This window comes from Cynoglossus semilaevis, chromosome 18 (genome assembly GCF_000523025.1).
Source record: "Cynoglossus semilaevis isolate Cse_v1.0 chromosome 18, Cse_v1.0, whole genome shotgun sequence".
In the NCBI taxonomy this organism is placed as follows: Eukaryota; Metazoa; Chordata; class Actinopteri; order Pleuronectiformes; family Cynoglossidae; genus Cynoglossus; species Cynoglossus semilaevis.
Genome location: NC_024324.1, coordinates 14,819,504 through 14,832,202, shown reverse-complemented (window position 1 = coordinate 14,832,202; position 12,699 = coordinate 14,819,504). Strand labels below are relative to the sequence as shown.

The 12,699-nt window shown below is 40.5% G+C and overlaps 1 protein-coding gene across 3 annotated transcripts; it reads left to right on the top strand.

Moving 5' to 3' along the window:
• The first annotated feature begins 653 nt into the window (after positions 1-653).
• stmn1a (stathmin 1a) lies at positions 654-3,604 on the top strand. Of its 3 annotated transcripts, none has more exons than XM_017041374.2 (5): positions 654-760; positions 2,154-2,188; positions 2,294-2,466; positions 2,609-2,800; positions 2,878-3,604. In XM_017041374.2, the coding sequence occupies exons 1-5, from the start codon at positions 669-671 to the stop codon at positions 2,950-2,952; spliced, it is 567 nt and encodes a 188-aa protein (XP_016896863.1). In that variant the 5' UTR covers positions 654-668; the 3' UTR covers positions 2,953-3,604. The 3 variants fall into 3 exon arrangements, with proteins under 3 accessions (XP_016896863.1, XP_008330353.1, XP_008330355.1); XM_008332131.2 differs by having other exon boundaries at positions 695-805; positions 2,152-2,188; XM_008332133.2 differs by having other exon boundaries at positions 695-805; positions 2,128-2,188.
• Positions 3,605-12,699: the final 9,095 nt, after the last annotated feature.

Sequence of the window (12,699 nt, the reverse complement as noted above, 5' to 3'; positions counted from 1 at the left end):
ACAAAAAGAGCTTTTGAATATGATTAGTGAAATTCTGGGCCATAGCAGGTTCTCCTCTTGTATTTTTTGTTAAATGTCATAATGTCACCTATAGATTTAAACTATTCTTGAAAAGCATCATCAAAACATTTAAGAATCTTAGTCCAATAATTTATATAAAGCTGATTTAAAATGTTACATTTCTGGACATGCATATTTTGTTTTGGAGACAAAAAAAGAAAGATAATGACTTTTTTGCTAAACTTATTTTTTAAATAAGTAATACATAACAAATAATAATCCGATTTATGCTTTAACAGCCTCATCTTGTTAAATATTATTTATTTTCTTTATAAAAAGATAGAAAAAAATATATATTATACATATATTAGTTCAGCCTATTGTCCTGGATCTGCAATATTTTTTGTTCCTCATGGGGAAAATAATTCCCCACACCTGATCAAGCCTGTATTTAAGACATATAAATCGTTTAATTGGTGTATAACATTTTCAAATATTACATTATTACAAGTAGGCTACATTGGGTCACAAACTCTAATTTTTGTCTTTCTTTCTTTTCTTTTTGTATGACATGCTCGAATAGAAATGCGGCGTTAACATTTCTTGTCACAATAAACTACAATTCCCAGAAACGCCAAGGTGTCAGGAAACAAGCGTTAAACGCCACGATGCGCGGCCCATTGGTCCATTTATTCCTCAGGCATACTGTAGGCAGGGCTTGTGGTGAAGGGATAGAAACAGCCGTAGCGCCTTGTGCAAGGTGGGTGTGACGCTGCATCTCAATCATTGTTTTTGTCGCGAACGAGTAAGTATAAACGTATTGTTGATTTACAATGAAAAAAAAAAACAAAAAACAAGGTCAAATATTCCTGCTCAAATGCACTTTATTAAGTTTTCGGTTTTCTGCATGATATGTTGATTCTTTCTAACGTCTTTGTTTTTCTGCTCTCCGTTTACCGTTAAACGTTCTCGTTATTATGCGATGTGTCCGTCAATTTGACAAAGTTCATGGACAAAATAGATAAAGCGGGTGAGTTTTTTGCTGTTCATGGCACCAGTTTCTGCTTTGCAGGGAATTCGCCAATTGTATGATGCCAGGCACGTCACTGGCACCGACTCATAGACAGGGGTAGACTCTAAACAAAGAGGTCTTTATCATTGGTATCAAAAGGCTGTGTATTTGGATGGGTGCATAAAAAACATTGTTTGTTACTCTTTCTCGCTCAAACACCTTTTATCTAAGTAGAGCTACAGAGACATTTGGGCTTTTCCTTTGTCGTTGGTCGGCGTAGTGGTCTGGCACAGTTCAATACCTTTACCACCCAACCAATTTGTTTCCATTTAAGCTATATGATTGTAATTTGTTGGGTTTTTTCCCCTCATCCATAAAGGCAAATTATTTTTGCGGCTGAGACATATTTAGGTTAGTCACTAATATATATATATCTATATATATATATATATATAGATATAGATATATAGTAATAATACCCCAAATGCAATAAAGGAAATTACTGTTGAAGAAAGAGTGAAAGAATTAAAAAAATGTTTTTAGTGTTAAATTTCTTTGAAGACAGTCACTGTGTTGCCAAGTGCTAGATAAATTAAGCGTGGTCTGTGCCGCCACACACGTTTTTTTCTTCTATATTATGTACACCGTAGATGAAGTCTTTGTTCGAAAGAGCCGTATTAAATGGTCTCGGTTAATTAATACATTTTTTATTCAGTGTTGAGCTGCACTGCTTTCTGGTTGGCAATGCGTGGTTGTCAGGGTGTGAATTCAAGTATTATCCTAAGCTGACACAGAAACCTGCGGCTGGTGTCTTTGAAGGACACGCTTTTGTCTCTTATCAAAAGACGTAAGTGAATATGAAGAAATCTGCCAAATATCGGTGTGCGAAACATAAATGTTTTGTTTGGCTAAATGGGCGGTGGTTGGTTGCATTTTAAACAATGGCCGCTGTGTGTCCCCAATGAGTTGAATTATAGCTTGTGACGATACAGGGGACTGTTTGAAATATGTATCGTGTTTGATGTTCTATAAATAACTGAACGACGAGCTTCACCAAAAAGAGGTATGGACAAACAAACAAAATAAATAAAACAATCTTCTCTGACCTATATAAGACTGACCTTCTGTATTGCTCCTAGAGGAACATTGCTGCTGTCCACTGGAAGATGTCTGACGGTAATTATATAATTGTTATCAGAGTGTGATGCAGAATATCTTTAAGTTAATGATGCTGTACTCAGCTTATTTAACTATGCGCTGAAGTGGTTCCTCTCTGTTTAGAAATTAAGGTCAAAGAACTTGACAAGAGAGCCTCAGGCACTGCCTATGAGGTCATCTTAGGTGCCGGCACCCAAGATGCCAAGGGAGAGTTTCCCTTGTCTGCCCCCAAGAAAAAGGATGTCTCATTGGAGGAGATTCAGCGGAAGCTGGATGCAGCAGAGGAGCGACGCAAGGTAAAGAAGTTTCACATAACACAAGCAATTGTTTGTTAAATACGTGATCAGGCTGTCAGTGTGATGCTAAAGAAGCTAAAATATTTTTTTAAATGTTTAAATATTAAATATATATATTAAAATATATTTAAATATTTTTCAGAATCATGAAGCTGAGGTACTAAAGCACTTGGCAGAGAAGCGTGAACATGAAAAAGAAGTGCTACAAAAAGCTATGGTGGAGAACAATAACTTCAGTAAGATGGCCGAGGAAAAGCTAACCCAGAAGATGGAGGCTAATAAAGGGAACCGCACAGCCATTATGGCTGCAATGACTGAAAAATTTAAGGAGAAGGTAGGAGTTTAAAGTTGATTTTAAACGGTCTCTTTTAAACCATTTTGGATATTAACATTTCCCATGCTCTTAAACAGGACAAAAAGTTGGGGGAAGTGCGGAAGAACAAGGAAACAAAAGATCCCACCTCAGAAGGCACTTCAGAAGACTGAAGGTTTAAAATAGGGAATTGTGTTTAGGAGTGTTATGTATCCAAAGATTGTTTTTTGTTTTATGCCCAGGTAGGTTTTGTGTGTCTTCACTACCAGAGATATAAAGAAATATACACCAATTTTAATTTGTTGTAGTGTAATCGTGCTGTTATAACATACCCCCCCCCCACCTTAAGACCAATGTGTAGCTTGTCAGAACATATTTAGCCAGTTTCAGACTTTTAACACAGTTTGTGTCCTTTTTGCATTAAGCCTGACAAAAAACTGTTAAAACATGGGTTTTTTAAAAATGTTTCTTTGCCATGTTTCTAGAGCCACGCCTTGTTTTTGCACCAACTGTAAATCAAAAAAAAAAACAGCACAAGATTGATCCTGGCACTCGCTGTTTTAATCGATTAATGTGTAGCTTTGTTCAAATTTTGTGCAACCACTAATGTGCTTTTGTGTAAATATCAAGTCATGTCTTTAAGCACACAATATGATGTTATATAGCAGTGATGGAACATGGCTAAAATATTGTTGGTACCATTTTCAATTTCAGGAAACAGGGAACTGTAACACAATTTGGCGTCATAGTAATAGCAGTTCAGAGTCAAATCCTGTGCAAAAGCTAAAAAACAAGTGTCTTAAAATAAATAAAAGTATGTCCCTATTCCTGGTTTATGTTCATTGCTGAAAATGGCCCAATAGGGAAAAAATGCTGCCATATTAATTGTTATTCTAAATGGACAAACTAACTTTCAATAATGCTAGTTTCATCCGATGTAAGATTTTACAAGAGTATGATGTATTTCGTATCAAAACAAAACTTTAGTTTGTCTCCAAATGTCACCCTGGGATGGACTGGGGAGCTGTCAAAGGGGTATTGCATCTTTACCCAAAGGCAAATGTGATTGGCTCCAGCCATTTCTGTTTAATTTAAAAGTGTTAAATGTTAGGAGAGAAATAACTGTAAATTACGATTATTATTAATTTATTTATATAGCACCATCATACAAAAATATAAGGTGCTGTACAAATAAATGGTTAAAAGACCCAACCACACATACTCACTCACTCACACATGCACAAACAGTGACAAACATATACATGGGAACCTCGAGATACGAGCGTCTCAATATACGAGATACAAGCAAGCCTTTGAGCAATTTTCGCTTCGAGTACTCGGAGCAGCCCACGCAGCATCAAACAAACTAATACTAAAATATTTTAGTAAAATACTTACTTAAAATACTTAAAATCAATCCTAATCAAAATTTTAAACAAAAAGAGTAAGAGAAAACAAAATTATTCCAGTCCCAAAGAAGCGTAGCAGCCATGTTGTTGCCCACACACCACTGATCACAAACTTCTCTGATTATGTAGAGTTAGAAATAATAAGGAAATGTAAATAATATCACAAATCAGATAAAAGAAATACAAACACCGCAATTATTTTTAAAATGTATTATTTCTATTAATTTAGTCATCCATTGGTACTCATAATACTACACTGCTATGACATGCTAGGGCACTAGATCCTCGCATTTGTGGTAGAATGGGATTTATTTTCCCAAATGGGATTTATTTCCCGTTACCGGGTCACGGGGGCAGCAGTCTCCATGACCGGCACCTAAATCACACTGCACTGTAACAACCCCCCCAAACCTTCCTGCGGGTCCACCTTAAGGTACCAACCGCCCTAACCGAGATTTGAACTTGCCCAGGAGGTGAACCCTGGGATCCCACACCAATGACAGAGACATTGCCTCTGGGCCAAAGCACCACTTATTTTCATTTATATTCATTACATTATTGTGGCAGATCAAGGCTTTATAAAGGCTTTATAAAGTAATTTATTGTTTTTAACAGACTTGAACAGATGGAGTCATAACCATTTACATTCCAATATATTTGAGACTAGTCTCAATTGCTGCCTGCAACCTTTACTTACGACCACCATGGAGGGAATATTGCTGTTCTTTTCTCATTTCGTTTTTCTTTTCGCTGTCTGTTCGGTGAGGTACCGCCCATACTTCCACTGCAAGCTTCCGCTACAAGCCTCTGCCCTGCTGTTGCATTTTAAAGTTCAAATTAATACATTTTCCTGAAAAAGTAAGTACACACGAATGAAAGAAGTTTTACATTTGCTTGTGTATTTATTTGATTAGTAGTAAAGTGTGTCTCACTAATTAAGTATATGACGTGAATATCATAAATATCAGGTAGTGACTAGTCCTGGGATAGACTTGAGTGGGGCAACAGTGGAAAATGAGCACCAACGCTCCCTCCTAGGAAGAATCAAGGTGTGTTCTCCCAGCATCCTATGGATCATACGCACACGCACACGGTGCAGCATGAAATTCCTCTGGTGGACTCAAAGGCCTTTAGACTGCCTTATCGCAAGATTCCCCCTTCCCAGTGGCAGGAGATGAGGGAGCTGGTGACAGAGATGGAGGAAGCAGGAGTTATTCGGCCCAGTAAGAGTCCCTATGCATCACCAGTGGTAGTTGTAACCAGGAACATTGAGTCTTTGCGGCTCTGCATTGACTATAGAAAGCTCAACTCCTATAGCATGCGGGATACTTTCCCACTGCCCAGAATAGAGGAGGCTCTGGAGGCCCTGGGGCAAGCAAAGTACTTCTCCACACTTGATCTTACCTCTGGATACTGGCAGGTGGAGGTGGCGGAAAAGGACAAGCGTAAGACAGCATTCAGCACTCCCATGGGACTCTATGAGACCAACAGGATGCCCTTTGGATAGCAGTACGCCTCTTCCACCTTCCAAAGGCTCATGACCTGCTGCTTTGGGTACCTGAACTTCACTCATCTCCTGATCTACCTTGATGACCTGATTATCTTTTCAAAAACCTTTGAAGAGCATCTAGACAGGTTGCAGTTGGTGTTCAATCGGCTGCAGGAGCATGGGCTCAAGTTAAAACCCTCAAAGTGCATGCTGGTTAGAAAAGAGGTACAGTATCTAGGTCACTTGGTGTCTGCAGAGACGCCATCTTTATGGCCGCAGTTTCTCTGTACTCACCGACAACAATTTGTACGCCTTCAACTTCAACATCCAGTATAGGAGGGGACAGTTTAATGCCAATGCCAACGCCCTGTTCCACTTGTCCAACCAGGAGGTCACTCAGGCCCTGCAGATCTGTCCACAACAGGTGAATGACACATGACGGGGGCATGGTGATGTACAACCCTTCCTGGACTCACCCCAGCCAGAGAACGCTGAGCCCTATGAAGAAAGTGGGGACGCTGCCTGCCATGTCTACACAAGAGATCCGTGCGACTCAGAAAGAGTCCTGTTCTTTAAATGTCACAACCAGAAACCCAGCCGTAGCGAGAGAGGGGGAGTTGTAGGGCAAGGCTGCCTTCTTGTAAAAGAGTGGAGGAGGTTAGTGGTGAGGAATGGCGTCATGTTCTGCCAGATCAGAGACTGCCAAAGAGGTGTAGTGGAGCAGCTCATATTACCTGAAAAGCTGAGGTTGGCAGTCAAGACCTCACTCCATGATGACTCAGGGCACTTAGGGTTTGAGAGAACATTACAGATGATAAGGGAGAGATTTTACTGGCCACGAATGTTCCAGGAAATCAAAGCTTGCTGTGAACAGTGCAAGAGGTGCTGTCTCAGGAAGCAGTCCTCAGGGCTCCCCTTGTCAGCATTCACAGTGGTGCACCCACGGAGCTTGTTTGTGTGGACTTTTTGAGCCTTGGAACAAAAGGGTGATCCATCGCAACCTCCTTACGCAGTGCATGTTCTTCCCAGTGGAGGTTGGTGGAAATATCATGGAAGATGTGGAGATGGAGGGAGTGGCTGAGGAGAACTGTGGAGGATAACATGGAGGAAACTGAGGAGATTATTCTGCCTGGAGGAGTGAGCAGAGATGATGAAGGCATGAACACAGAGGAGGACTTGGATCCAAGGGGAAAGGAGTGACCAAGGGGATGCTCCTGAAGCTTACAGTAGGGCCAGTCCACCTCAGGATCAGAGGACCTGAAGAACAAATCCTCCAAAGAGGAGATGCCCTCCAAAGCGACTAATATGCCAGTTGGGGGTGACAAGAGAAACTGACCAGCAGAAGATAAAAAGGGGGAGGGAATTGTGGCAAATGGCCAAAGGAGAGCAGCTGGAGTTATGTATTGTTTTTTTATTGTGCCAGTTATTGGTTGTGAAGATGTGGTCCTTTCGTTCAAGGGTGTGTTATTTTCGGTTGTTGTAATGACATCAGGTACAGAGGGGGCAGATATAGGGAGTGGATTGTGTGCACCGCTGGGAAGCATTATTTTTGCATTCTCCCTTTGCACTGTTTGTTTTGGTGGGGACACCATTGGGCCACTGTGTTGGGCCGGGCGCGGCTCCGTGGGGGCTCAGTCCGTGTGTCCTTCCAATCAAGGTAAACAGTGCACCTAATGGCGCCCCAAAGTTGTAAAGTATAGGATGGTGGAAGCTGCCCATATTATATTATATTGTTTAGTGTATTGTGGGGTGTTTGGGTGTTGTGCCGCCGGTTCGCTGCTGGTTTAGGGGGCTAACATGTTTTGGTGACAGTGTAATGTCAAGAGTTGTCGCCACTTAGCTGCAGGTGTGTTGTACACTACCACCGATTAGCCGCAGCGGTTCATGCAATTTGTTTTGTGTTGTTTGATTTTGGGTTATGTTCACAAATCCTGTTATGCTCATATGTTCATGTGATAAATGTTAAATTTTAACATATGTTCATATGTTAAAATCAGTCTGTGTGTCGCTCCCATCAAGGGTGAAGCAATAAATGGTCTCAGCCACAATCCGAACCCTAGCATCTGATGTGTGAGTCTCCCTGCACCACACCCCATTCCCCCACTAACACAAGGCAGAGTCCTGGGGTGTACGTGTTATCAGCAGCAGAAAGGAAGGAAAGGAAAGTGAACTCCTTGTCATTGTGACATTGTGACACACACCACTGCACACAATGAAATTTGACCTCTGGATTTGAGCGCCCGGGAAGCAGTGTGTGGGGATGGTGGCATGCTCAGAGCACCTCAGTGGTAACTTGGCAGCTAGTGGATTCAAACCAGAAGCCAGAGACCCAAGTCCAATTCCTTAACCACTACTGCCCTGGGCGTGGGTTACATCATACGTGTCAAACTCAAGGCCCGGGGGCCAAATGCGGCCCGCCAAGCCATTTCGTGTGGCCCGCGGGAGCTTAAAAAGCATTTAGTAAAGTCCATGCAGCAGAGTTTTTTTACCTAAGAAATTACGTTTTTATAATCAATCAAATAATAATAATAATAATAAATAGCAGAAACATGTATTAGTCTGTTATGGAGTAGTTACATCTATACCAGCGGTCCCTAACCTTTTTTGTTCCAAGGATTGGTCAGCCAGTACCACCCATTAGTACAGACCTGGTACTGGTCCACGGACCAGGGGTTGGGGACCCCTAATCTATACAGTCTTCCATTTACAACTGGCCCTTCAAATGGAACTGTATTGCTAATGTGGCCCCCGGTGAAAATGAGTTTGACACCCCTGGGTTACATGTACATACGAGTGAACGTAACCGGTTATCGAGTGTGAAGTGTATGCTAAGTAGCTAATGCTAATGCCTGTATCGTAGCGAGTGAAGAAAATCTATGCACAAAATGTATGGAGATGTTTTTTTGGAACATGTTTTTATGCCATATTAAATTTTATTTGTTTTATTTGCACACAAATTGATATTTTTTTGAATATTGACAAAACCAGGAAAACATTAGTCGAAAGTTAGAGAGTAACTGTAAGAAGAAGTTACTGTAGTTCATCTGTGAGAAAAGGTGTTTCATAAAAGTGGACTAATTAGATTCACGGTTGGTTCAAGAGAACATAAAAAAATAAATATTATCTACAGTAAAAAGATATAGAGAAATTGTTAGTTAAAAGTTGATTCAGTAAAAATAAATTCATTTATTGTTTTCACAAATATAATAGAATGTTTTGTTATTAAAGTGTTGTTGTTTTATAAAACCCATGCTGTGAAATGACCAGATTCCATGAATGTTGTGACTAAAAAAAAGGGGCAATAGGGTAATAACGAGATGTTGCATTTTGAAATATTGTACATGAGACAGAAAGAATAAATCCTGCTGCTGTGATGATAACATAACCAAAATGTGTATCTCCTTTATCTCCACAAACGCATCCCGGCTATCAAGCTAGGGAGGCAACACTTACCTCAGGGAGGTGGCATCATGGTAAACTCTGATTGGATGTCACAGTGCGATGCAGCCTGGTTACGTGTAATAGTAGCAGAATTCCTTTATGTATGACAGTTTCATTTAGTTTAGTTCATCAGAGAAGAGGGCGGGATTGTTGAAACACAATAGACTAAAGCATGAAAAGCCAGCCAGTCCCTTGTCTTCATGCTGATTGTCCTCACAAAACATAAGGGAGTTTAAGTAAGTGATTTTAAGTTGATGAGCCATACGATGAAGATTTAGGAGCGAGTAGTTGAAGCCAGGTTGAGACAGGAAGTGGAGATTTGTGTACAACAGTATACATATAACATATAACATATAACAGTATAACAGTATACATATACAGTATGTATGTATGTATGTATATATAGAAAGATAAGATAGATAGATAGATAGATAGATAGATAATCACTTTATTATATATATATAACATCTATGGTATCTATGGTATGTATATATATAAATATATATTATACACCTTGAACAGGTATATAATAGTTTCAATATATGAACAGTATAAGTAGTTCAGTAATTAAATAATTAAATTATATAAACAGTTAGCTAGAGTATATAGGCAGTTCCAGCAGATATATTAGTGTATGATGTTGACCAGATTTATACAACCATTATTACTAAGAGCTACTGTACATATATAATATTCTATATAGTATAGATATTAGTAATATATTCATACACAGTATATAAGTAATAAATATACATCTATATACATGTACATACGCCCACATCCAAATATATGCACTATATATCTACATATACATATGCACACACAAACATACATATGTATACCTACACACATACATCTAAATATGCATACTCATGTACAGACATACACATACATTAGCAATGTGTGAGCATATACATACACGTATACATAAACATATACTGTCACTGAACACTGTGACTCCTCTGATTGCTGATGACAGTGTGTATAGGATGAGTGGCATTGTCTAAAATGGCGAGCAATTTGTCAAGTGTTCTCCTCTCTGTCACTGTCACCAGAGGGTCCAGTTTGATGCCCACCACAGAGCTAGACTTCTTGATCAGCTTCTCCAATCTGTGTAAGTCCTGTATATTTTTGTTTGGATTTCCCAAAGTCTATGACCAGCTCCTTGGTCTTGGAGGTGTTGAGCTGCAGGTGGTTAAATTTGCTTCATCCAACAAAGTTCCTCATGAGGCGCCTGTACTCCTCCTCGTTGTCCTTAATACACCTCATGATGGCTGTGTCATCTGCAAACTTCTGGATGTGACACAGCTTGGAGTTATACCAGAAGTCAGAGGTGTATAGGGTGAAGAGGAGAGGGGACAGCACCGTCCCCTGTGGTGTTATGATGTTGTTGACCACAGTGTCAGACGTGATGTCATTCAGCCTGACATACTGTGGTCTGTCCGTGAGGTAGCTGGAAATCCAGGTGACAAGACAGGGGTCAACTTGCAATTGCTTCAGTTTATCCTGGAGTGCAAGTGGCTGGATGGTGTTGAAGGCGCTGCTCCCCCTGTCCAGATGAGTGGGTTCGATGTAGGAGTTAGAGGATGGCATCCTCTACACCGACCTCCGCTCTGTCCTCAAACTGTAGGTTGTCCTGGGCATGTTGCACCTCCGACCTGAGGAGGTTGAGGAAGAGAGTCTTCATCAGGTGCGATGTGAGTGCCACTGGTCGGAAGTCGTTCAGCTCGCTGGGCCGGTTCTTCTTGGGAACTGGAACAATGCAGGACGTCTTCTAGATGGTTGGCAGATTTGTTGAAGCGGCTCCCCGATTTCAGGTCTTCGGTAGCCGTCGACACACCTTGTCCAGGCCTGCTGCCTTCTGGGGTCTGAGCTTCCTCATTTCAAGAGGGGCAGGAGGGTGAAGGGGGATGTGGTGAAGGGGGTAGGGGAGAAGTAGAAGAGGAGGGAAGAGAGAGGAAGGGGGTGTGATGGGAGGAGAGGAGACAGGAGAGGAAGGAAGAAGGGATGGAGGGGAGAGGAAGATAGAAGTGGATGTTGCAGAAATTTTTATATAATTTGGAAAAATCAAGAGCCGACAGAGGTCTTTGATGGATTTATTCTAAATATCTTGGCCAAGAGAGCTACTCCTAAATCCTGTCTAATACAGTTGTTAGAGACAACTGACCCCCTGTTAGGTGGGGTCTCTTTTATTTGGTTTTACCTGGTTACATCATACAGTCGTTACATTTCAGTTCAGACAAAGGACACAATAATTAATCTTCCAAACTTTATGGTCACCAAAATCCGTTACCTGGATTCCAACCTAGTCAAGAGGAAAAGCACTTCCTTGTCTGGTTAAACCACACATTCCCTAAGAAGTAAACTATTACAGTTTATGACCACATGACCAAGAGCTTGCAAACACTTCCAAGTAAACAATTATCTTCAAATCATAATACTATAAGTTATATAGCCCAAGCAGTTCACTTGCACACAATCAACACACTTCCCTTCAGTTTAAACATTAATATGACATTTGTATACACAATAAAAATGTCAAAATTGATTACAAAATCACCCAGAAATATCATCAGCTCATGCTACACCAGAAAATGGTTTAAAGCACAGCATCATATTACACATCCATGTTATCCATGTAACCATGTTTATTCTAACATAAGTGACGACAAAGTAACAACACAAAGACGTCTGGATCTTTTTCTTGCAAGGGGAGAATGCAGCTTGCTCTTCTGGCATCTTCCTCATCAACTCCGAGTTGCTGCACCCTTCCCCTGCTCTTTTATTTAGTTTACAAAAGTATCAGATAACATAACATTTGATTGAGAGTGAGTATATGGGGTAGGAAGCTGGATATGTAAATGAGTGTGAATGTGGGTGTGACAAGGAAAAGAGGGGAAGCAAGCAATTTGTTAAAGCGACAGTAATACACTGGAGTAAATATGGGAAGCAAATAGTTTGTTAAAGCGACAGTACAGCATGAAGCAATGATAATAAATGCAATTCTTCCAACAGGTCATCGTTGGGAACTAGAGTATATTGACCCACCATCTGACCCACGTAGCATTGAATAAGGGAATGCATACAAGTGAGAAGAATGGAGCAGAAACAGACAAATAGTGCACCAATAACAAAAATAGGAACGAGAATTTGGAAAAGGATAGCACCCAATGGACCAAAATTGTCATGAAGCCAACCCATAGCAGAGAACCCAGCAGAGTCAGAAGGCTTAAAGTGTTCAGTGATAGTCTGTAGAATATTTACCATGCAGTGATGGTATTACCATGCATGGGGGTCAGGAGCAAGCACACAAAACATGTCACATGACAGTGAGGTTAAGAGCTTGACGCATACTGCCATCAGCTGCAAACAAATAATCAAAAAACATTTCATGTTTAAGGGTCACCTGACGGTGGTTCATGGCAGCATTATTAAGTGTGTCAATGACTGCAGTTTTTTTTTCATATACATATAAAGACTAGCAGTAATATTGTCGATGTGGTCAGCCAGGAATGTAACACCATACCACGGAAAAAGACCTACACCCCATTTTTCACCCAACAATGTTCTGTAATGAAAGA